The following is a 25,314-nucleotide window of genomic DNA, read 5'->3' as shown; positions in this document are numbered from 1 at the left end:
ACTAATCTACTTTCTGTCTCTATAGATGTGACTGTCTGTATATTTAATATAGATAGAATAATAGAGTATATTATATCTTACAAACTGGCTTCTTTTACTTGGCACAGTGTTTTCAAAGTTCATATAAGTTACAGCACATATCAGTACTTATAATTTTTTATTTTTCTACTGAGGTGAAAGTCACGTAATATAAAGTCGGCCATTTAAAACTGAACACTTATATGGCATTTAATACATTCATTATGGGTGCAATAACTACATATATCGAGTTCTAAAAGTTTTTATCACTTCATTTCTAGTTATTGCTGAAAGATCTTCTGCATTTTGTTTATCATTCATCAGTTGGTGAACACTTGTTTTGTTTTCGTTTTTCGCTATGACTATTGCTGCTATGAATATTTGCATCACACTTTTAATGGCAACTTTTTAAAACTGTTGTACTTCATGTATCATTTTTAATTCAGGTGATTATCACATGTCCCCCAAGATTGATTTACACAAGCACTTGAAGTTTAAGAGCTAAATAGTTACTGAGTCTTTATGTATATAAAAACTTAAAGTGAACCTATCTTTGTCTCCTTTCCCACTATTTTGAAAATTCCTGAATTTTCCTTTCTCTGCTGCTAATGCAGCCATCCCTATCAACTTTGACACCATCCTAACCCTTTCTTATCACTATTGAAAGTCAATAGTATTTATTAATTCCTGCAAGGCTCCTTTTTTCTTTATTAACATTGTCATTTCTTCTTATCTGGATGATTATAATTAGCATCTTGTTTGGGATTTGTTTGTTTGTTTGTTTGACAATTTTTTTTTTTTTTTGCTGTAAATTCTCTCAAATCTGTCTTGCTCATCTCAAACAGATTATTTTTCTTAATGTGCGGTTATGACCAAATCAAGACTCCATGCAAAGGTATCAATGCCTCATGTCTGAAACACCTCCTTGTCCCTCAAAGTCTGTGTTCCCTGGGTCCCAAGCCTACTGATGGTCATGCTCTCAGCTGGGAACACCAGAGACATTCACTTGAGCCTGTATTATTTATAGTTACCCCCCAGATATTTCTGCCACTGGGCCATTGTCGTGGCTGGAGGGCCTTGTGCTTCTTTCTGTTATCTGAGGAATCACCTCAGCAAAAACAACCAAGGGACTCTGAAGAACAACATTTATTGCTCAGAGGTCCTCCAGGGCACATGGCACACGCAGGGGCCACACAGGACGGTTGTAAGAGACAGAGGGCAAAGAAGGACCTGGGGTTCCAGGAAGGGAGATGCAGGGTCACTCAAGCAATTAGTTTTCTAGCTTACCAAGGGTTTTCTAAAAGACGGATCTTAATGGATGGGGGTGGCCTAGTTCCTTATCTGATTGTGTCACACACCTGGGGAATATGTTTATTCAAGATGGTTGTCTTTTGAAATGGACACCTCAAAATCAAAGGGTTAGCATCAGACACTTGCACTGTAATCAGATTAATGTCAGGATCAAACACTGCATTCTGTTATATTTTTTTTGCCATGATACCATTAATGGACACAACATAAATTTATGGTTCATTTTCTATCTCCCCCAATCAGAAGTTAGGCTCCATGAGGTTAGATATTTTTTGTTGTTGTTGTTGTTAGTTTACTGCTATGCTCCAGCTTTTTGGACTATGTGTAGAACTCAGTAATTATTTGTTGAATGAAGTAAAATTCAAACCCAGACCTCTCTTTAACATAACCTATTATATATTTTCACTAGTAGCATATATCATTTCTTGTCTTATACCTGTAACCATAGCAAAAGTAGACCTCGTACCATTTCCTAAATTAATTTCTGTGTTAATTTCAATTTAAACCAACTGGAGAAGTGGGTGGTAATGGGAATTACTGAGGCTAGAAGCTATGACTCTGGATTACAGAAGAGGATTGATCAAGTGTTTCTGAAATCAAGGTTATCTGGAAAGCCATCTTTAAACAGTGGAAACACAGAAAAGGACATAAAGTATGATCTAAAAAAAAGCATGAAAAACCAAAGGAGATTAATACTGAAGTGGAGACCACAAACATAAGGTACTGCATAGTAGACATCGAGGCAATTAGTGGGCTCGGATTAGAGGAATGTGACGGTTGTGGTGGCGTGGAGGCAGGTAGCTATTCTACTGGATTCCCTTGTAAACCTCCCAGGGCCCAAGAGGACACTCTGTAGCTTTATTCATACCATTTCGTCTACTAGGAATGATTTTGTGTATAATTCTCATATTCACTTAAAACTCGGGCAGTATTGAAATTTACTAGATGTATAACTTTGATCAAGCACTTATTACGTGCCTGGCACTATGCTTGACAATTGACTTAATTCCTATGAAGGAGATTCAAATTATTATTCTCATTTAATACAGAAGAAGACTAGTACTTAAAAAGTTTGAGTAGGTTGTCCATGAATAAATAGCTTTGGATAGGAAACATAACATTTATATTCATTACACTCATATTCATCTTCTGGAGAATAAAGCTTATTTCTTGGCATATAATGAAAATCAACAGCTGTTTGTAGAATTAATGGCTGAGTAGATAGATAAATAAATTGTATTAGCTTACAAATAATAATAAGATGTTCACATCAGATGATGTTTCCCAAATGAAGAGTTTGAGTGTTTTTGAATATTTTAATAATATTTGTTAGAGAGTTTTCAAAAAAATTTTTGGCTTGATTTAAATCCTTTTTCTTGGCAAAACTTGCTTTAATTGATTTAGTGTTATGGTAAACAGGCCCATAAACCATAGAAAACACTATAATTATGCAATTCACCACTTTTTAAAAAATGAAAATATTATTCCAGTGGGCTTATATTTTCTCTACAGTAACTGATCAGGGGACCACAAATATTGAAGAAAAGAAACTTCGGCTCTTCGTGAATCCTATCTGTGTAATTATTCTTACTTATGTTACATTTTTGCTTCAGTGAAGACCACTTTTAATTCAGCTTCACTTGGTCTTCTATTTTGCCTTGTAGACCAATTTATAGCCCAGTTTGTCCTTAGACTTAACGGTTAAAATTCATTTATCCAGATATTGTAATGTGAGAAAACAAATATGGTTTAAATGCTTATGTTTTTAAAAAGAGCAATTTATGAGACTGTGAATTATCTCAGGGACTACAGATAAATTCCTTTTTATTATATACTTTTAAAAATATATTCCTCTATCTTAGAAAACCTAAAGCTTGTGATATGATATTTATGGCAATGTGGTATCTCAAAATACTATAAATTAAATAACATACCAGCAACTTATAATTTATAAAAATGTCACTTATTTCACAACTTTTCCCCGAAATAACACTGCATTAATTTCTGTTATGTTAAATTAAATATGGCAGAGATTATTACATTTGTGAAAATTGCATGTGTTCTCAAGGCCCCGTTCTGTGATATGACCTCATCTTTGAGACCACCGAAATAAAGAAATGCCTTTGACAATTTGAGTCTTCAAGCATCTTTATGTAGATGATCGTCTTTTGACAAAAGTTCAGGATTTCTGTGACAAATTCTTAGTGTATTTCTTAAATAGGATGTATAGGGCATCTGAGCAATGCTGTAAGACCAAAATAACAGTTGTTCATTAATGCAGAAAATCAGCAACAGAAAGACACTTATTCAGTAACTATGTGCTAAGCATAGTGTTAGGCATTGGGATCTGGGATTATTAAGTATTATATTCTTTGCAAATTAAATCAAAGATCTGAAAATCATCTGTTTACAAATGTCAGCATTTCTATCACATTTGTTTAAACGTACTTGTAAAATGATATGGTTTGATTGAAGTGGGATCAATATTGCAGTTTATCCCTTCATTTTTTTTGGTATGAATTATAGAAAGCCAATTATGAATATAATCATCCTTTCTGTTGCTCTTCAACAACTTATTGATTCAAGTCAATGTCTGTTTGTAACAATACATTTTTGAAAGCTTCCTCTAATAAGAATTTGAGCAAGACTTAATGAAATTATTTTAAGTAACATTGAGCTCTATAAGATTTTAAAATTGTGTTTTAGTAACTTTAAAAACAATCTTGTTAAAATCATTTTAAATACTCTCAACTTCCTTGGATAAACCAGAGACACACATTTGTTCAGGCTTCAGTTGGTGAAACTATGCTGTGTTCTCTCAAAGTATCTTTTTTTTTTTTTTCTTTCAGAGTCCTCATGATTATTTGGGGGTTAGTTAACCACTTGCCTATTTAATTGTTTTTAATGTGTATTCCTTTCTCCCATTTATGTTATAAATTCCATAAGGTCATGAATCAGTGTTTTATTGACTATTGAATACCTACAACCTGGAACAGTGTTGGGCGCTTACTTTAATGCTCAATTTATTTTTGTTGAATTAATAGATGAAATTGATCACTGATTGATATTTATCTTTTAGACTTGTCAGAGTATGTATTTCTCAACCATCACCCTGACAATTAGTTTTTATTTCAGTTTTCTTGTTTAATGATTTGAGGAAGCATCAAAGTGGATATTTAGAACTTTATTTCTTTGGTTTTAATCTATCTCAAAAAAGTTGCTGTGTGGTTATGAAAATATATAAATACTTTGTATTAACTACTTTTATAGGTGGGGAAATTATATTAACCTAAATAATGTATTTTGAGGATGAGCTGAACAAATAAAATAGAGTGCTGGACATATCTTATATAATTTCATGACACATATACAGTTTTCATCCACATATACAATATTCTTTGGTATAGTCTTTATCACCTGTTTTCTGTGATTTTTTAAAATGTGGTTTTTGAAGTCAGTTCATAAGCATTTTGAAACGTAAGTGTGTGAGGTGCTTTTCTGCCTTCAGAATATTTTTGATGTGTTTATTGTTGTGAGAGAAAAGAGAAAAATCTACTCAGAATCCTCCTGGTGGCTTTGCCGCAAAGTTGGGGAGAGGTGAGTGTTCACTTCTGACCCAGCCCAGTGTATTTCATTTTCTCTCAAAAGACCTTCCCTGATGTTCAGAATTATTCAACGTGTGCTTGGGACTTTTGTTTGCATGCTGCTTTGCTTAGGACTTACAGTTTCATTTTAGCTAGATTTTTCCACATTCTGATTCCTTGTTTTGCCTAATGTGGAGAAGAAATCATCATCAGTATTTATGAAAAAGCATGTTACTATTCTTCCTAATCCTACAGTTTGCATATTTAGCAAATATCTGAACTTTCATAGGCTTAGAGGTTTTGTTAGTTAGTACATTTCTCGTTTACTGTTTCACTAAGTATTGCTTTCACTGTATTTAAAACTGGGATTTACATTCAGTATTTAGTGTTTAGTCAACTTCTTAATGAAATGTGTTCATCTGAAAGCATAGTTAATAAAAGTATTCACTGGGGATAAAGAATAATTCATCTTGCAAACAGCATTGTCCATTTGCAACATTTGTTAGCTTCTATAAACAGGTAGTAGGAAACTTGGGCTAAAAATCCAGTGAACATTTAGATGTGGATTTGGCCAGGCTCTTCTTGATTAGATTTTTTGTTCTAACCTCAGGTGTATTACACAGACACTAATGCTCAGCACTGATTTGGTGAGTTTATATATGTGAAAGTTGTTGTGAGTCTTGTGGATAAAGAAATTATAAATATTGTTCTATATGTTTTTCAATATTGAAGATTACCAAAGAGGATTTTACAAGGTCTTTTCTGTTGAAGATTTGTGCTGCTGAATTAGAAAGAGATGTCTTAGCATTGCTTTCCTTAAGGATAAAGCAAAACAAAAACATATAAGCCACTGAAAGCTCTTTATCCTTTCCAGTGAATATACTGTGTTTGCTGGGAAAGTCAGAGGAGGGGAAAATGTGAGTAGGTGCTGCTTGTGTATTTCTGAATGGTATTTGCAGTGCATTTGAGAGTTCCTTCCCTGCTTAGAAACCCCTTCCCTTTAAAATGAAACATCGTTTGGTCTTAACCTGTGACATCACTGTTCGTTCAAAACTGATATTTATCCTTCTCTAAATTTCCTGTATATTTCTTATTGAAATCTGTATGACTGCAGATTTTCTCTGGTGTATGACAAGAAAAACATATATTTTAAACTTGGTGATTTGCAATAAAGAAAATCATATATTTATATACTGTAGTAAAAATATAATTGCATTTGAAAATTAATGCTGTAATTTAAAATCAGTGATTTTCCATCTTACCACAGTAGATTTTCACACAAAGGAAATTTTCATATTAGTTTTTGTGATATAATATTAAAATGTATTAAATGTTAGAAAGAAATTTACAGATTTTTGAAATAATAATAGTATACTGTTGTATTTTGTGCTACTTAAAAAGGGCCCTGCCAGACACAGTAACTTGCATTTCATATTCAGACATTAGGCTTAATTTCACTAAAGAAATGGCAATCCATAAATTTTATATTATTAATAACTAGTGTGATATTGTCACATCGCCTTATGTATCTCCCGACATAATCCCCCTTCCTTCGTTCTCTGTGTAACATACAAAGAGAGTCATTGCATCTTTTTTCCTTTATGACTTTCTAGTTAACTCCTCTCATTCTTGCCATTTTGGACTAAACCATAATTTCTTGGTGTACACCAAATGGGGATGATGACGTTGACAAGCTTTATAGTTTGGAGTTTGAAATACAGTGATATATAAGAAAACAAAATGATGCTTTTAAAGCACCTGATATATATTAGCTTATCATCATCATATGGTCTTATAGCTTATTGCAATATTTGTTTCATCAATTTCTAGACTTATTTTTTACTCTGTTCTTTTCAAATAATCTATTGGCTAGGGCTTTTAGGATTAATTTGATTAATATTATGTTATTCTTTAATGCTGTAATTTTCCACTAGCCTATATGATTTGGACTATATTCTGAATCTGATTTGAAGACTCTTTCTGACTTGACTACTGTTTAGTTCTTTCTGCCATCTACTGACCCTCTTGTGATATGTCTTCTCTTCCCCACATTTGTTGAGACACAGTTGACATATAATATGTTTGTTTAAGGTATACAATATGCTGATTTATTACACAAGTATTTTGTGAAGTGATTACCATAATAGAGTTAGTTAACACCTTCATCATCTCACATAATTGCCATTTATTTTTGTAGTGGGAACATTTAAGGTCTCCACTCAGCAAATTTCAAGTATTTAATACAGTTTTGTTAACTGTGCTCACAATGCTCTACATTAGATTTTCAGAATTTATCCATCTGATAACTGCTAGAAATGTAAACCCTTTGGTAATATCTCTCCATTTCCTTAACCTCCAGCCCCCAGAGACCACTAATCCATTCTCTGTTTCTATGAGTCTGGCATTTTAGATTCCATATATCAGTTCAGTTAAGTCACTCAGTAGTGTCTGACTCTTTGCGACCACATGGACTTTAGCCAGCAAGACTTTCCTGTCCATCACCAACTCCTGTAGCTTACCCAAACTACTGTCCTTTGAGTTGGTGATGCATTCCAACCATCTCATCCTCTGTCATCCCCTTCTCCTCCTGCCTTCAATCTTTCCCAGCATCAGGATTTTTTTCCAACCAGTCACTTCTTTACATCAGATGGCCAAAGTATTGGAGTTTCAGCTTCAGCATCAGTCCCTCCAATGAATATTCAGTACTGATTTCCTTTAGGATTGACTGATTTAATCTCCTTGAAGTCCAAGAGACTCAAGAATCTTCTCCAACACCAAAGTTCAAAAGCATCAATTCTTTAGAGCTTTGCTTTCTTTAGGGTCCAACTCTCACATCCATACATGACTACTGGAAAAAACATAGCTTTGATTATATGGACCTTTGTCAGCAAAGTAATGTCTGTACTTTTTAATACACTGTCTAGGTTTGTCATAGCTTTTCTTCCAACGAGCAAACAATTTTTAAATTTCAAGGCTGTAGTCACCATCTGCAGTGATTTTTGCAGCCCAAGAAAATAAAGTCTCTGACTGTTTCCATTGTTTCCTCATCTATTTGCCATGAAGTGGTGGGACCGGGTGCCATGATCTTTGTTTTTTTAGTGTTGAGTTTTAAGCCAGTTTTTTCACTCTTCTCAATCACTTTCTTCAACAGGCTCCTTAGTTCCTCTTCACTTTCTGTCATAAGAGTGGTGTCTTCTGCATATCTGAGGTTATTGATATTTCTCCTGGCAATTTTCATTCCAGCTTGTGCTTCATCCAGGCCAGTATTTCACATGATGTACTCTGCATACAAGTTAAATAAGCAGGGTGATACTATACCACCTTGATGTACTCCTTTCCCAGTTTGTAACCAGTCCGTTGTTCCATGTACAGTTCGAACTGTTGCATCTTGACCTGCATACCGATTTCTCAGGAGGCTGATAAGGTGGTCTGGTATTCTCATCTCTTTAAGAATTCTCCACAGGTTGTTGTGATCCACACAGTCAAAGGCTTTGGTGTAGTCAATAAAGCACAAGTAGTTGTTTTTCTGGAACTCTCTTGCTTTTTTTATGATCCAACAAATGTTGGCAGTTTGATCCATGGTTCCTCTGCCCCTTCTAAATCCAACCTGACATCTGGAAGTTCTTGGTTAATGTACTGTTGAAGCCTAACTTGTACATTATGAGCATTACTTTGCTAGCTTGTGAGATGAGTGCAATTATATGGTAGTTTGAACATTCTTTGTCATTGCCTTTCTTTGGGATTGAAATGAAAACTGACCTTTTCCAGTGCTGTGGCCCCTGCTGAATTTTCCAACTTTGCTGACATATTGACTGCAGCACTTTCACAGCATCATCTTTTAGGATTTGAAATAGCTTAACTGGAATTCCATCACCTCCACTAGCTTTGTTCAACCTCTAAGGACCACTTGACTTTGCACTCCAGGATATCTGTCTCTAGCGGAGTGATCACATCATCGTGGTTATCTGGGTCATCATGATCTTTTTTTGTATAGTTCTTCTGTGTATCCTTAAGTTGTATTACACAGTAGTTGACTTTCTCTCGTCTGACTTTCCTTACTTAGCATAATGGCCTCAAGGTCCATCAGCATTGCAAATGGTGTGATTTTCTTTTTTCACATGACTGAATGATATTCCATTATGTACATATACCACATCTGCTCTGTTCATCCATCCATCATTTTTCACATAATTACTATTGAAAATATGCTGTAATGTACAAGGGGGTACAGGCATCTCCTGAGATCATTACTCAGGACATTAAATATATCTTTCTTTGCTCCGAACTTCTGCCTGGAATATTATATTATCTTCTCCTGTGTTCACATATTATTTCATCTTTAAAGGATATCTCAAGTTTGCTTCCTTAAGAAATCTATCTTAAGCACCCAAACATGTTTATTGCTTCATTACTTTGCATTTGTTTCCCATTTTCTTTGTATTTTGAGTTGGTTAAACCTTTCATAGGTTGTCCATTTTCTTATCAACTATAAACTTTCAGAGTGGTATGGAAACACTCCGGAAGATTCTCATTTCATTTGCTCTGGACCGTCTGTCTGTCTGTTCTCTCCTGCTATGAACTTTTACCCATCAGATCTTGTTGCCATTTTTCTGTAACCTTTGGTTTTAGTAATCATGGATACTGTCTTTTGGCTTTGGAGAATTTGCCACACTCATGTCATTAGGTTTCTCTAGATTTTTTTCCAGTTTTATTCATGAGGAATGAAATTTCTAAGCTGTCAAATTTCACATATCACATTATCCATATTATCTTTATATAAAATTTATCTCTATTATCTATATCTATGTTTATCTACTGAGAGGTCAATATGTAGAAATTTATAATGAGGTATTGACTCACAAAATTATGAAGGCTGAGAAGTCTCATATTTTGCTGGTTTGCAAGATGGCAGCCTGGGAAATGCAGGGATGTCATTCCAATCCATACTTGAAAACCTGAAAATCAGAGGGTCACTGATATAAGTCCTGGCCTGTGTTTGAGGGCCTGAGATCTTTGAGCCCCAGTGTTAGAGGGTGGAAGATACTTATTCCAGTTCATGCAGAGAGAAAATTTATACTTCTGCATTTTTGTTGTATTCATACCCTGAACAGCCCAGCTTAAATTTGTGACAGTGATTAGTCTTCAGAATCAAATGCTAAACTTTGTTAATCTTTTCTAGAGAGGCCCTAAAGATACTCTCAGAAATACTGTTGGGGCAGCTACCTGGAGCATCCCTTAGCCCAGTTACACTGACACAAACAATTAACCATCACATGCAAATGTTTGTCATTTTCTTGATTTTGTATGATAGCTCTGAAGGTCTTTTTGCCAGACTTTTGGAATCCCATTCTGTAGAGGACCACTGCTAGGCCTGAGATCATCACCAATGTGGATGGAGAATTTAAACAGTATCCATGTCTTACGTTTAGTAACACCCGGCAGCCGCCTTGTTGTTCAGTTGCCCAATCATGTGCAATTCTTTGCGACCCCATCGACTGCAGCATACCAGGCCTCCCTGTCCTTCACCATCTCCCAGAGTTTCCCAAGTTCAAGTCCATTGCATTGGTGATGCCGTCCAGCCATGTTATCCTCTTATGCCCTCTTCCTCTGTCCTCAATCTTTCCCAGCATCTGGGACTTTTCCAATGAGTCGTCTGTTCACAACCATCTTGTAACTGATAAATATACATTTCAAATTAAATTGGCATATCTTTTAAATTTTCTTTTAAATTGTATAATTTTTTTTAGTAGACTCTTGTTTATCTTGAAATTATAATTTTTAGTCTTAAGAACATTTTGAACAGCCAGGTTGGTGTTTTTGACATTTAGAAAAAGACTGGGATAATTGTGATACGTGAAATTTGACACAGTTTTAGACATTTTATCCCTCATGAATATAATTGGAAGGCATGTCGAATATAATTTTATTAAATGTTGAAACTTATAACAAGTAGATATGAATTCATTTATTCAGACACTTCATACATTTTTTAGGCAACCTCCATGTGGATAATTTCACTTAAAGGTCACCGATTTGTATATGTATCTTTAAAAAGAATGATTAATGTTGAAGCTCCATAATTCAAAAGGATAGCTTTGCATTAATTGTTTCATGATATTACTCTCTTTAGAATACTTTTTCCTGTAATTTCAGAATTGTAAATTTCATGCTTTTTTTTTTAACCTCAGACCATAATTGCCTTTGGTTATTTCTTTATGGTGTCAGTTTTAATTGTCACTGTTACACTTTATTAAATACTAAAGTATTTAAATTATATGTATTCTTTATTGAAGTAGACTTGTTGAAATTCAGTGTATTGGATGCTTGCTGGTAGTAGATGTACATTTATAGAAAGTAGATAATAGGTTGATATTTCACTGGGTTTCCAATATTATTTTTGCAGCCAAACACTTCAGACTAGATCTTCAGAGCACAGTTTTAAAAAATTGGATAAGTATGTTGGCATGTAAAACACAGAGAAACTATACATATTTAAGAAAATTATGTCATAGGTTCTGTTGAAACTTAGAATTGGGAATATTTGCTTTTTGGCAGCATTTACGTAATGAAGTATTTTTAGAAGGCATTACTGATAATTTATGGTAGAAAGTAACCCACTCCCAGATATGTTAGTATTCTCTATAATTAAGAAATTCCTTTAAAATCATTGGCTTTGACTTATAAATGGTTTAATTTACTTCTTACTTTAAAGGAAAGAGATCTATTTTTTTTAAATTTTATCTTTATTACTGCAAATATCCTTCTAATTTGCATTTTCCTTTCTATGCTTAATTTTTCTTAGCAAATTTAATTTTGTTTCATACATGGGATATTATGCTCTCAGGTGGTGTAGGAGAGAATCTGCCTGCCAATGCAGGAGATACAAAGATGTGGGTTCAATCCCTGGGTTGGGAAAATTCCCTGGAGAAGGAAATGCCAACCTGCTCCAATATTTCTTATCTGGAAAATTCCATGGACAAGGAAATGGGTAGGCTACAGTTCATGGGATCACAAAGAGTCAGACATGACTGAAGTGACTGAGCATACATGAACTCACACATACTTGATTCATCTGTCCTGAAGCTAAGTGGTAGTGGCAGGTATGTTAGTCCTTTTAGTCAAAATCTTCTTAAAGTAGATAAATAGTGCTTTTCTCTATGTTATAGATATCCAGCGTCTAATCTATACACTCATCTATGTGTCTTCTCTGGCCACTGATACTTCAACTTCTGCATTTATCCTCTTCTACTCTATGTGTACTCCTCAAGCTATTTTGTGTCATTACCATGATTTTAGCCTATATTCTATTCTTGAATTCTAGACTCATGAATCCAAATGAGAATTAAACATTCTTGAGTATTATCCTGACACTTAAATTCAACTTGTTTAAAAATTTAATTAATTATGCTAGATTAATACCCTCAACCAACTGATCCCTTGCCTCTTAATCTGTTTAGTCTTTTACCTAATTGCTATCTTTTGTCCTGAAATCCTGTTTCAAGTTCCACTCCCTTCTTTGAGTGTTCCCCTCTATAAAGCTCTAAAGTTATCCTAGCAAGACTCTGACCTCTGTTCTTGAATCCAGGTGGAAGGAATTAACTCTCCTGTGGTCATAGCTTTTAGCACCCATTTCTGAACCTCATCAACCACCTCCCTGCACCACCACCTCACCCCACCTCCACCCTGCCCAGGCAATCTTTAGGTTGTTATCTTTAGTTACCCATAACTCACCAATAATTTAAAGTATTTTGAGTCAAATGTCATCAACCCAGGATTATGATAGGAAAGCAACAAGAAGTTTCAAAAGCAGAGTGGCCAAGGTCTCAGAAAATGAAGAATCAGAGTGATTTGTGCTGAAACAAGTGAGCAAAAACTGGGATCTAATTTTCTTGTTTAATCCCTGCTTAGGAGCACTTTTAGTTAAGGATGTTTTTCACATAGAACTTGGGCACTTTCTGAGGTTCTGGCCAGTGGTAGCAGAGAAGTTCATTTTCATTTGTGCCCCCTTTGTCCCATGGTCAGTGGGTAGTCCCACTGGTCCCAAAGGTCAGTGGGTATCCTATCAAAAGTCTACCAGGTTTCACATTTAGTTTTCCAATTTATTCCGTTAAAGGAATAAATTCTGTCCAAAGGTCAGTGGGTAGTATCCTATCAAAAGGTCAGTGGGTAGTCCCACTGGTCCCAAAGGTCAGTGGGTATCCTATCAAAAGTCTACCAGGTTTCACATTTAGTTTTCCAATTTATTCCGTCAAAGTCTGTCTATCACACACATAATAGGTAAACTCTTATTACTACAGATTAACTCATGGTAAGAAAGTGAGTTGGAGCTCAAGAATATGTCTTTTTTGCCCCATATTATTTTTCTATAGCTGCTTCACAATGCCCAGTGCAATATATCCTGATTAAAAAAATGGTAGATGATTTCACTGGCTAAATGCAGTGAATATACTATGCATTGGAAATATACTATGACATGGAAACTGTCATATTATTTTTCTATAGTAACCAAAGTCTCTCCATCGTTATCATGATAACTGAATGGAAAGCAAGACAAAATGATGGAAAAAAAAAAAAACTTTTAACTTAAGCATTTTATTTTTACATTTGAATTGCTTGCTGATTAAAGCATTTAGCAACATAATTAGAGGTAATTTAAGTAGGTAATCAGATAATGTTATAAAATAGTTTCCAGTGATACATTCCTTTAAACAAAGCATCCACATTTAGGAATGTAATTTATCACTGAGTTATTGATACAAATTCAATTATATGTTAAATAGAAGAAAGAATTCACAAATCAACCCTGGTACCCTGTAAAAATGTCCGTATCTATAACTTTTGAATAGTTCTTATAGGATCCAAAGAGATACAAGGGAAATTGGCCCTGCGCATTTTAGCTCTCTGCCATTTTGTAGTGTCTGGTTCTAAATCATATTTTGACAGTTAAGACTCAGATAAAGCTATGTCTGTGTGTGTGCATGTTTTAATAAAATTGACTGATGAGTTTAATCAGTCAAATTGTCCACTTAGACAAATGCTTTGACTGTATGATTTGCTTATTTGTTTTTCTTTCTTTATTAAATTAACTTGTTTTAAACAATTTGATTTAATTGGTTAGATTAACAAAACATAGCAAGATCAACTCAATGTTTGTTTTGATGTGATTTTTTTAAATAGTTATACCAAAGTTAAGACAAAAAATTGTCCCTTAGCAAATGCTGAAGGGTTTACTGTAAAATATTCTGAAAAATTCAGATTTCAAGAATGTTTTGTAAATAAACAAGCAAAGAATTGTCTATTATTTTATTTTAACTGATCAAAGTTATGAAACTAGATTCCAAAATTGGAGCATGTTTATTGTTCAATGATTTTATTATTTAAAATACTATATACATTAATGAAAATGTCTTTTTCCTTAAAAGAATCTCAGTATTAAAAAGAACTTCAGGTTTAAAAATAGGTGTCTAATTTCTAAATTTTATATATATATACACATATATATATAATATTAGGAACCATAGAAATGCACATTTTAGAAATTCAGTGTCTGTTGTGAGACTACTCTGTCAAATATTGACTCAAAATCAAACTTTAAAAATAATATTACCTCCAATCTCTATGTTCATTCTCTTTCAATAGTGCTGTGGCTGTGCTAGATTCGTGTGTGTGTGTGTGTGTGTGTGTGTTTGCTGTGTGTATCTGTCTCTGTGTTTAAAGGTGATGGAGAACAGAACAAGAAAGAAGCTGAATGAAAAGAATGGAATTAACTGTACAGTGTGGCTTGAGTGACTTACTCGGAAGTTATGCCTGGGGTCTTTGGGGATGTTTATTGTTTTTCCAAAGTAGTATTGAAATGAGATAAAAACTAATGTCAGTTTCTTTAGATATGAGTTGCGGTTTCATAAAACAAATCAGTATTTTCTCTAAGTTTCAAGTGAAAATGTTTATAGTAATAAAATCTCATTTCCCCATTACAACTCTTTTTATACTTTCTTGTTTCTCTCCTCTCTTTGCTTCTCAGGTTTCATACTTCATGTTAAAGCATAAGAAAAGTTGAATGTATTTCTTTAAATACATTTTTATGTATGTACACACTGAGTTAATCAATCATCAATTAAAAGTTAATGCTATCATGTGTTTATCTCTATAATTAATTCTCTTATGTGGATATCAACTTAATAATTGGTTGGTAAACACTTAATTTTGGAATTTCAGTCATGTGCTTTCAAAAAAAGACTTGTTGAGTTATTCCAATTAAACATTTGACTGTCTTGCAATAATGTACTGATTATGTTCACAGTCTTGGATTATGAAACTCTTAAATCTGAAATGAAAAGATAGACGGTTTGCTGTATGAAAGTGAAATATATATGCACAGCATATATCTGAAACCAAACAGCAAACAAGAAAAACACAAAGGACAAAATTTCAATTTTCTTGCTATGCAAAAACTTTTACAATTACAAACTATATATGTGAGCAAGTAGTTCATAAATGAAATATATGTGGAGGATCAATAAGCATATGACAATATATTTCACTGTATAAATAAAATGGTGAAAATTAAAATACAGATGATTGTTATATCATTATTTATCACTGGCAAATTATGAAAGAATTGGTAATCTGTAGTTTTAAAGAAGAAAGTGCTGCTGATAAAACTGTTCATTTATATTAAGCTTTTTGGACATTTAGTAGGTGATATTTGTCAAACTTCACATATATTTACCCCCTATAAATTTTATTTATAGACATATACCATAAAATATATTTAGATAATTATATTTTTTCTAAAGTATCATAGCCAAGTACACAGGTTTGTACTTCTTTACAATATTATGACAAAAAAACACTGGGACATTTCTAAGTACCTGTCAGCATAAGACCAATTAAATAACATTTTATGTGTATACGTATATGCAATGCAGGTGTTAAAAATGTGAGATTCAACTATAAATGAAAAGATTTCCACGATATACTGTTAAATTAATAAGTAAAATAAATCAGAGTATCAAGCAATATGTTTAGTGTGATACTACCTGATTGAAAGTTACCTAAGTAAAATTTAAAAAGGGAAGGGAAGAAAAATACAATTTTTTTTCTGTAGACAATTTTGATAAGAAGGTCACCACATTGTTAACTGGTTACCTCCTGACACTGAAAGATAGATGCAGCAAGGGACCTGAATGAATTGTAATTTGTGTCCTTATAAATCTCTATCTTCTAAAAGAACATTCACTCTTTCTATCATTAACTCAAAAAGTATACTGATTTATTTTAATTATTTCTTGAAACAATAAAACAATTTTAAAATTGAAATAGATTGCCTTTTTAAGTAAGTATATATAAGTTCAAGAACAGTACTTTTTTGGAGAGGGGTAATGGTTTCCATAGAAAAATGAAACAGATACAGTATTCCTGAGGTTAATTTGATTTTTGATACTCTTGTGTTACAAGTTGGATGATATTTCTGTATAGTCTTTAGCTCATCTGCCAGCCAGTGCTTTAGAAAATCCAGAGTGTTTTGTTTCCATTTATAAGGGGAAAAAACAAACAAACTGTAAGACTAGGTTTTTAAGAAATAATTGTTATAATTAGATTTTTTAAATTTTATTTTATTTTTTAACATCAAAGGCATTTTGTATTGGAGTATAGCTGATTAACAATGTTATGATAGTTTCAGGGGAACAGTGAAGGGACTAATCCATACATATTCATGTATCCTTTCTATCCCAAATCCCATTCCCATCCAGGCTGGCACATTACACTGAGCAGAGTTCCATGTGCTATAGAAAAGGTTCTTGTTGGTTATCCATTTTAAATATAGCAATGTGTAGATTTGCTTCCCAAAGTCCTTCACTGTGCCTTCCACTGGCAACCATGAGTTCACTTTCTAAGTCTGTGAGTCTCTTTCTGCTTTGTGAGTAAGTTCATTTGTATAATTAGATTTTTTAAAATCCTGCCAAGTTCCTGAAGTGAAATGCTCCATTTTTAGTTCAATTTATGAATTGGAATTGCTTTATTCCTTCGTATTAGTAGACCAAAACCACATATTTTTCCTTTGTACGTAACCAAGATGTTTTATTTTTCTTCCTCCTCCTTTCGGTAGCTTTCAGCCGTGCCCCCATCCCGATGGCTGTGGTTCGCAGAGAGCTCTCCTGTGAGAGTTACCCCATTGAGCTCCGCTGTCCGGGAACAGATGTCATCATGATTGAAAGTGCCAACTATGGGAGGACTGATGACAAAATCTGTGACTCTGACCCTGCTCAGATGGAGAATATACGATGCTATCTACCTGATGCCTATAAGATTATGTCTCAAAGGTATGATATTTCTGATATTCTTTCTGCCTTTAGTGTAGACTCTCAACCTGCATCTGTGTGACGTATTACGCATAGGTAAGAACATAAAATTGAATATTTTACAATGCCTTTTCAATATCAGACTGTTCCCTGTATCACTAAAATGCTAGTGGAAGAAATTGCAAATGGCACTTGGAAAATATTAAAATGTATTAGATTATTTATTTTTTCATGTGTTCTCTTCTGCATTCTCTAGACCTAGATACATTAGTTGAGAAATCAAATTAACTTTTCAGTTTTCAAAAGCAGAATTATGTCATTTTCTCCAGAAATTACAGAAAAAAATATGTTACTGCTAATGCTTTTCCATTGGTGTGGGGAAAAGCAAGTAAAATTTATATTCATGGGCAATTTTATAAAAAAAACATGGTAAAGAATATTGATTAATGATTATTTGACCTTGGAAAGCAATTTTAAAAGTTTTCCTTAGATATCTAGCATATGAATTAATTCTTTTAATACGTTTAAACTATCTGAATTATTATAATATTAAAATAAATATAAATTAAAATACCATGCAATATCATTGGATAAGTAAAAGAAAATCTTCAATTATAAAGAGACTGGTTTATTCAAATTTGTAGTTTAGAAAGTTTATATTAAAGTTTCTTAATGTTGTTATTCAGTCATTCAGTCGTATCTGATTCTTTGCAACTCCATGGACTGCAGGCTTCCCTGTCCTTCACTGTCTTCCTGAGTTTGCCCAAACTCACGTCCATTGAGTTGATGATGCCATCCAACCATCTCATCCTCTGTTGCCCCCTTCTCCTCCTGCCCTCAATCTCTCTCAGCATCACAGTATTTTCCAATGAGTTGGCTCTTCACAACAGGTGGTCAAAGTATTTCTTAATAAATTAGTTAAATACTAAATATCATTCATATATTTGTTCACTATTATGATTTGTCACAAATCAGTAACAAAGTGATTTATCTTTGACAAGCCTTCATCCTGTCTACGTACTCACAAAGTAATTTTTCTAAAAACTTAATAAACAATTTAGTGAATTTGTTTTTAATTCGAATTTCTATTCAGGCATTTCTTTTGTTTAAGGATTTCTTAAAATATGGAGGAAGTCATACCATATGTAAAAATAAATTGAATTATAATTGCACAAACAGTGATTTTCAGGATTGTCTTTCCTGTACTTATAAAAGCTTGCTTTATTTTTAACCTTCTTGATACTTAAAATTCAGATACATAAGTCTATAGTTTTATAAATTTCTGTTGTGCAAATTATTCAGAGAAATTATAACATGCCAGGATTTTGATGATAGAGCATCTGGGGTATAATGGAAGGATAGTTAATGGTCTCTGGGCAAATCTGAGGGCTTATTTGTCTGTTTCTAAAATGCTGGCTCATGGTAAGGTGTGTGTTAATGGGAAATAAGATTTTAAAATTAGGAATTCCATTTGAGACAAGTTTGGTGATTCGAAATCTAATCATTTTGTTGCATATAGGTGTTAATATCATCTTTCAAGAGCAGTTTTTCTACAAGCAGTATGGAATTGGCACCATGACTAAGTTTGTATTTTATTTGTTTTGGTTAGAAAACCAAACATAGGATTTTTCAGAATCCTTTTTGGGAGTGGGTTGAGGAGGAATTTATGCTTTTCTGTGATTACGTTTTTATTTAAAATGTAGAGAAGCATTAACTTCTCTAGCTCTTTGATCTCTATATGATTTTTCACACACAAAAAAAATTGTCTTAATCCTTTCATTGATATTATTAATGGCTCCCAAAATAAGCCCTTAATCTTATAATTATTGCAAAAAAAGATTGTTACAATGGATTCTCTGTAGCTACTGAATTAAATGGGATGCATCTGTAAAGTGACAAATCTGCAGATAAAATTGGTTTAAGCACCCTGAGTAAATCATTTATAGACGCCCTGATGGGGGGCTCTCAAATAAGAATTGTCAGTTAACTATAATAGCTGTGGTTAATTCTCCATGGAGGCAAGATTCTTGCTTGTGTTTGAACTATTAAATGTACTATATTTACACCTGTCCAAAATAAGTGGAGACAAGAAATCTGGTTCCATTTTGTAAGTTCCCAATATATGGGATGATCACGTCCACTTAAGAACTGCTTCATAATGAACTCTCACAGTCATGCCAATGCTAGGATGTTAAATAATGCTCATAATTACTAAGTAACATATTAATTATGATGTTGACAGTTTAAATAATATGTTTGAATTAAAACCATAATAGAAAACATCTTTTTAAAAAGTATTTTAGGTTAATTATTGTGTTTCCTTTTATTTAAACTTCTAGGAGGACATTTTATCAGAGCCTACAGTTTTTAAGCATGTCTCTAATGGGTAAATTATTATTGAAGTCAAAAAATATTTATGTATCTTTGCATAACCTTGTTAAAAAAGGCTTCATAACTTCAACCTCATAAATTAGACAGATGTCACACACAAGGACAGGCATGACATGTTATTCCTGTGGATGTTTGAATACACATTGAATGAATGCAGAAATAAATTGTATGCTAATATGTGCATTTGGTGTGAAAAACTGGGGACTTGAATCAAAAAGGGTATGACACATGATTTCTACTTTTTTTTTTTCCCCAGTAGAACTATTGAATCTGCTCTAGAGAGTTCAGTTTCCTCACTGTCTTTCAGATTAAGCCTGGTGTTCTCAACTCCAAGTGTGTTTTCATACCATTCTTCCCCCAATTTCTCTGAGTATTTTGTGCCTTCTTTTTTTCATTATATTGCCAGAAGACTCGTTAAAATGTCAGAACACATTTACTTTCCCTTCTCAGAACTTCTCATGCTGCCCCTCACCTACTATCATCTACATCCATTTATTTTGCATCTAAATAATAGATGCGTATTACCATATTTTAGATCATTTCCTTGTCTAAAGTAAACTGTAGGCTTCTAGAGTGCATACTTGCTCTTGATTTTACCTAAAAGTAAATTTTGAATATAGTAATCAAATATATGTATATATTTCAAGTCAAGTCAAATACATATATTTTCAGTTCAGTTCAGTCACTCAATCATGTCCAACTCTTTATGACCCCATGAACCGCAGCACGCCAGGCCTCCCTGTCGATCACCAACTCCCAAAGTCCACCCATACCCATGTCCATTGAGTTGGTGATGCCATCCAACCATCTCATCCTCTGTCATCCCCTTCTCCTTCTACCCTCAATCCAAATATATAAATTAATGAAGAAATACATATGCTGTTCAATTTTGTCATGCCAATTAAAAGCTGTCTTAAATTTATTAGCTGATTCATTTTTGTTTATTTTTGTTTTATGTTTATACAGTTGAGTTTAAAATATAATACATATAACTTTGAATCTAAGTGAACATGACTGGCAACTAATAACTGCAGGACTTTAACATTTTGAATGCAGCTGTTATGTTATCACCAGCTATTAATGGAAATACATGTGTTAATCTACAAATATCTGAAAGTTCATGATATGTAGCTCACTGTGAGAGTTAGTCTGGAGTTTGGTGGATAAATACATCAGTCATGATTGTAATTCATAAAACTATATGTATTTTTGTTCAATAAAAACTAAATCGCTATATCATTTGTTCAGTAATTTATTTTTATCTCATTTACATTAACTGAAGAGTTCAAAACAAGAAGTGCTCTTTTACCTACAGGATATCAGGGAGCATTCAGCTGAAGCCAAAGTGTTAGACTGGTCTTTGAAGGATTGCAACATTAGTGTAACTGGAAGAGACCAAAGTGATGTTAGATATAGAAGTGGATGAATACTGAGAAGAATATGGGGAGCTGCTTCTATTCAGTAAACATTCACCCATCCTTTTCTGTCAGGACTTATTATTATTGATGTCTGCTGTGCACAACTTAATCTCTCTAGATCCTCTTCCCAATGTGCCTGGGGCCAGCATCTCACCACCAACCATTCCTGTAGATCCAACACAAATGCTCTTAGGAAGCTTTGACGATTCAAAAATAAACTAGCTTGGATGCTGTTCCCTTATTAATAAAGCTGCTGTAGAGTCCATCTTATAAACTAAACACACACACAAAAAATAAATAAATAAACAAAAATTCCATGTAAATGTGGGAAGTTTGAAAATCATATTTTATGATGTCCTCAGCCAGCTTTTGACAGGTATTTTAAGTATCTGGTATAATAGCCTTACATTACATACACTTGCCCATAATTTTAAAGTTGAAAAGGAAATTTGAATGAGCATGTATATACTAATGGGTTTCCCTGATGGCTCAGCTGGTAAAGAATCCTACTGCAATGTGGGAGACCTGGGTTCAGGAGACCTGGGTTCAATCCCTGGGTTAGGAAGATCCCCTGGAGAAGGGAATGGCTACCCACTGCAGTATTCTGGCTTGGAGAATTCCATGGACTATGTAGTCCATGAGGTCACAAAGAGTCAGGCACGACTGAGCGACTTTCACAGGATGTATATGAATATGTATATGAGGGATTCCCTCATAGCTCAGTTGGTCAAGAATACTCCTGCAATGCAGGAGACCCCAGTTCAATTCCTGGGTCAGGAAGATCCACTGGAGAAGGGATAGGCTACCCACTCCAGTATTCTTGGACTTCCCTTGTAACTCAGCTGGTAAAGAATCTGCCTGCAATGTGGGAGACCTGGATTTGATCCCTGGATTGGGAAGATCCCCTGGAGAAGGGAAAGGCTACCTACTTCAGTATTCTGGCCTGGAGAATTCCATGGATTGTATAATCCATGGGGTCCAAAGAGTCGACACGACTGAGCGACTTTCAGTTTCACTGTGTATATGAAATACTGTGATTTATTGCAGTATAACATACGTACTAATAATTGCACACTGCTGTTGTTTAGTCGCTAAGTCATGTTGGATTCTTTGTGACCTCATGGACTGCAGCACACAAGGCTTCCCTGTTCTTCACTGTCTCCCGGAGTTTCCTTAAACTCATGTCCATTGAGTTGGTGATGGCATCCATCAATCTAACCCTCTACTACCCCCTTTTCCTCCTGCCCTGAATCTTTCCTAGCATCAGGGTCTTTTCCAATGAGTTGGCACTTTGCATCAGGTGGCTGAAGTATTGGAGTTTCAGCTTCAGCCTGAGCCCGTCCAATGAATAGTCAGGGTTGATTTCCTTAGGATTTTCTGGTTTGATCTCCTTGCTCCAAGGGAGTCTTGAGAATCTTTTCCAGCAACACAATTTGAAAGCATCAGTTGTTCGGCACACAGCCTTCTTTATGGTCCAATTCTCACGTCTGTACATGACCACTAGAAAAAAACATGGTTTTGACTAGACAGATCTTTGTCTCCAAGGTGATGTCTCTGTTTTTTAATATGCTGTGTAGGTTGGTCATAGCCTTTCTTCCAAGGAGCAAGTGTCTTTTAATTTCATGGCTGCAGTCACCATCCACAATGATTTTGAAGCCCAAGAAAATGAAATCTGCCACTATTTCCATTGTTTCCCCATCTATTTGCCATGCAGTGATGGGACCAGTTGCCACTGTCTTAGTTTTTTGAATGTTGAGTTTAAGCCAGCTTTTTCACTCTTCTCTTTCACCTTCATCAAGAGGCTCTTTAGTTCCTCTTCAGTTTCTAGCATTAAGTTGGTATCATCTGCATATATGAGATTTTTGATATTTCTCCCAGCAGTCTTGATTCTAGATTGTGATTCATCCAACCTGACATTTCACATGAGGTACTCTGCGTATAAGTTAAATAAGCAGGGTGACAGCATGCAACATTAATGTACTCTTTTCCAATTTGGAGCCAGTTCATTATTCCATGTCTGGTTCTAACTGTTGCTTCTTGACCTGCATACAGTTTTCGCAGGAGGCAGGTAAGCTGATTGGTATTCCCATCTTTTTAAGAATTTTCCAATTCATTATGATCCACCCAGTCAAAGATATTAAGATAGTCAATGAGGCAGAAGTAGATTTTTTTTAAAAAATGTTCTTGCCTTTTCTGTGATCCAGTGGATGTAGACAATTTGATCTCTGGTTCCTCTGCATTTTCTAAATCCAACTTTAACATCTGGAAATTCCCAGGTTCACATACTGTTGAAGCCTAGCTTGAAGGTTTTGAGTGCTACCTTGCTAGCATGTGAAATGAGTGCCATTGTACAGTAGTTTGAACATTCTTTGGCATTTCCTTCTTTGCGATTGGAATGAAAACTGACCTTTTCCTGTCCTGTGGCCACTGCTGAGTTTTCCAAATTTGCTGGAATATTGAGTGCAGCACTTTAAGCACATCATCTTTTAGGATTTGAAGTAGCTCAGCTAGAATTCCATCACCTGCACTAGCTTTGTTTGTAGTAATACTTCCTAAGACCCACTTGCTTTACACCCCAGGATGTCTGCCTCTAGGTGAGTGACCACACCATTGAGGTTATCTGGATCATTAAGACCTTTTTTGTACAGTTTTTCTATGTATTCTTGCCACCTCTTCTTAATCTCATAAGTGTACATCTCACTGAATTTTTACAAACCAAGCTCATCTAAGAGCAACCAAATGAAGACAGAATATTAAGTATACCTCAGATATCCCACCTTGTGCTCTGTACCACCCATATTCCCCCTAACCAAGAATTGCTGCTACTGTGTTGTCTATTACCTTAAATTAGTTTTGCTCAATTTAAATTTAAATAAATTGATTCATATAGTATATGGTTTTTGCTGTCTAGCTCCTCTCACTCATTGTGTTCATTTTTTTCCCCTTTTATTTTTATTAGTGTGTTCATTTTAAAATACAACTTTATTGAAGCATTTTTATATACCATGTAATTCACTCATTTTGCATGTATAATAACTTTTTGAGTATGTTTATCAAGAGGTGCAATCATTTCCATAAATCAGTTTTAGGATGTTTACATCACCACAGTAAGATTATTCATACTCTTTGTTGTTAATCTCCATCTCCTTCTCTACAAAGTGTTGTTTCTACTGTATTTTGTCTTTCTGTTCATCCTTGATGCATTCTTCTTTAAAGAAGTCCAATTAGATTTAGTGGGTGTTTCAATGGGGATATTATCAAAGAAATATTAGCAGTTATTTCTGGAGGCATGGACATAAATATGTTTATTGCCTTTTGAATTATCTTGGAATCAAATATCATGAATCTAAACTTTTAAAAAGTACCCTCTTTAGAGTTTTCTCTCAAGGAGAGATGTTAAATGTATCAAGTAGTAATGTTTTTCTATTTAAATAAGTGATTTAAGTTTTATTTTTAACCTTCCAGCACCATTTTAGCAATATCAAATTTCCACATGTCATAGTCACATAAGGAACACGCAAAGAAAAAAGTGGGGGGCGGAGAAAGAAAGAGAGAAAATCGTTTCTCACCTTTCTGAAAAAGTTCTATTTCAGTTTCTATCAGTCCCACTGCAGGGGATTTTACAGTGTACAGAAAGGGCTTTGTTTTTGTTGCGGTCAATGCTAGTGATGTTAAGAACTCTTTCAATAGCAGTAAAGGAGGAAATGCTGGTGACAGTTTTTGTATGGACATAGCTGAGTGTATATTCTGCAATAACTTTGTATATAGACGTGAATTTTTCAGTTTGAATATTCTTCTTTGCTCCTTTGACAGATTCATTGCTTTATGTCCCGTATTTCTCTTGGAAATTATAACAGATCAAAAACAATTCCACATTTTCAGGAATTTTTTCATAGAATCCATATTTTAATGCAACAAAAAGAACAAAAAATAGATAAGCATAGGAACAGTAATATATAACTCTTTGCTCCAAGTATGAACAGTAATGTTCATATGTATGCTGATTGAGGAAAACAAAGGGAAAAAAGAAGAGTGAAGGAAATGAAGGAAGACAAGTCCCATTCCCAAAGCCCAAATGTAGAGGATGTGGAAAAACTGAAAAGTTTATATCTGAAAGGCATTTATCTATTCTCTTATATTTTGTCCCATTTCAATTCTGAGAATACCTATTTGATAATACTCTGCTAAAATACTTCCTAGTCCTCCTCACTGGTCACCTGATTTTGAGTGAAATTATATTATGTATGTGTAATTTTATATTTAAAAATCAGTTACTGATTCAAGTGTTTC

At 34.2% G+C, this 25,314-nt stretch overlaps 1 protein-coding gene across 1 annotated transcript in view; it reads left to right on the top strand.

Annotated features, from left to right (window-relative positions):
• ADGRL3 (adhesion G protein-coupled receptor L3) overlaps positions 1-25,314 on the top strand; it is a 927,638-nt gene that overhangs the window by 437,008 nt on the left and 465,316 nt on the right. Inside the window, exon 5 of the mRNA XM_061145874.1 lies at positions 17,023-17,236. Within this exon, the coding sequence (XP_061001857.1) occupies positions 17,023-17,236 (214 nt within the window). The remainder of the gene's footprint in view (positions 1-17,022; positions 17,237-25,314) is intronic.

This window comes from Dama dama, chromosome 6 (genome assembly GCF_033118175.1).
Source record: "Dama dama isolate Ldn47 chromosome 6, ASM3311817v1, whole genome shotgun sequence".
In the NCBI taxonomy this organism is placed as follows: Eukaryota; Metazoa; Chordata; class Mammalia; order Artiodactyla; family Cervidae; genus Dama; species Dama dama.
Note: the sequence above shows the minus strand (reverse complement) of the source record. Positions and strands in the feature narration are given on the sequence as shown.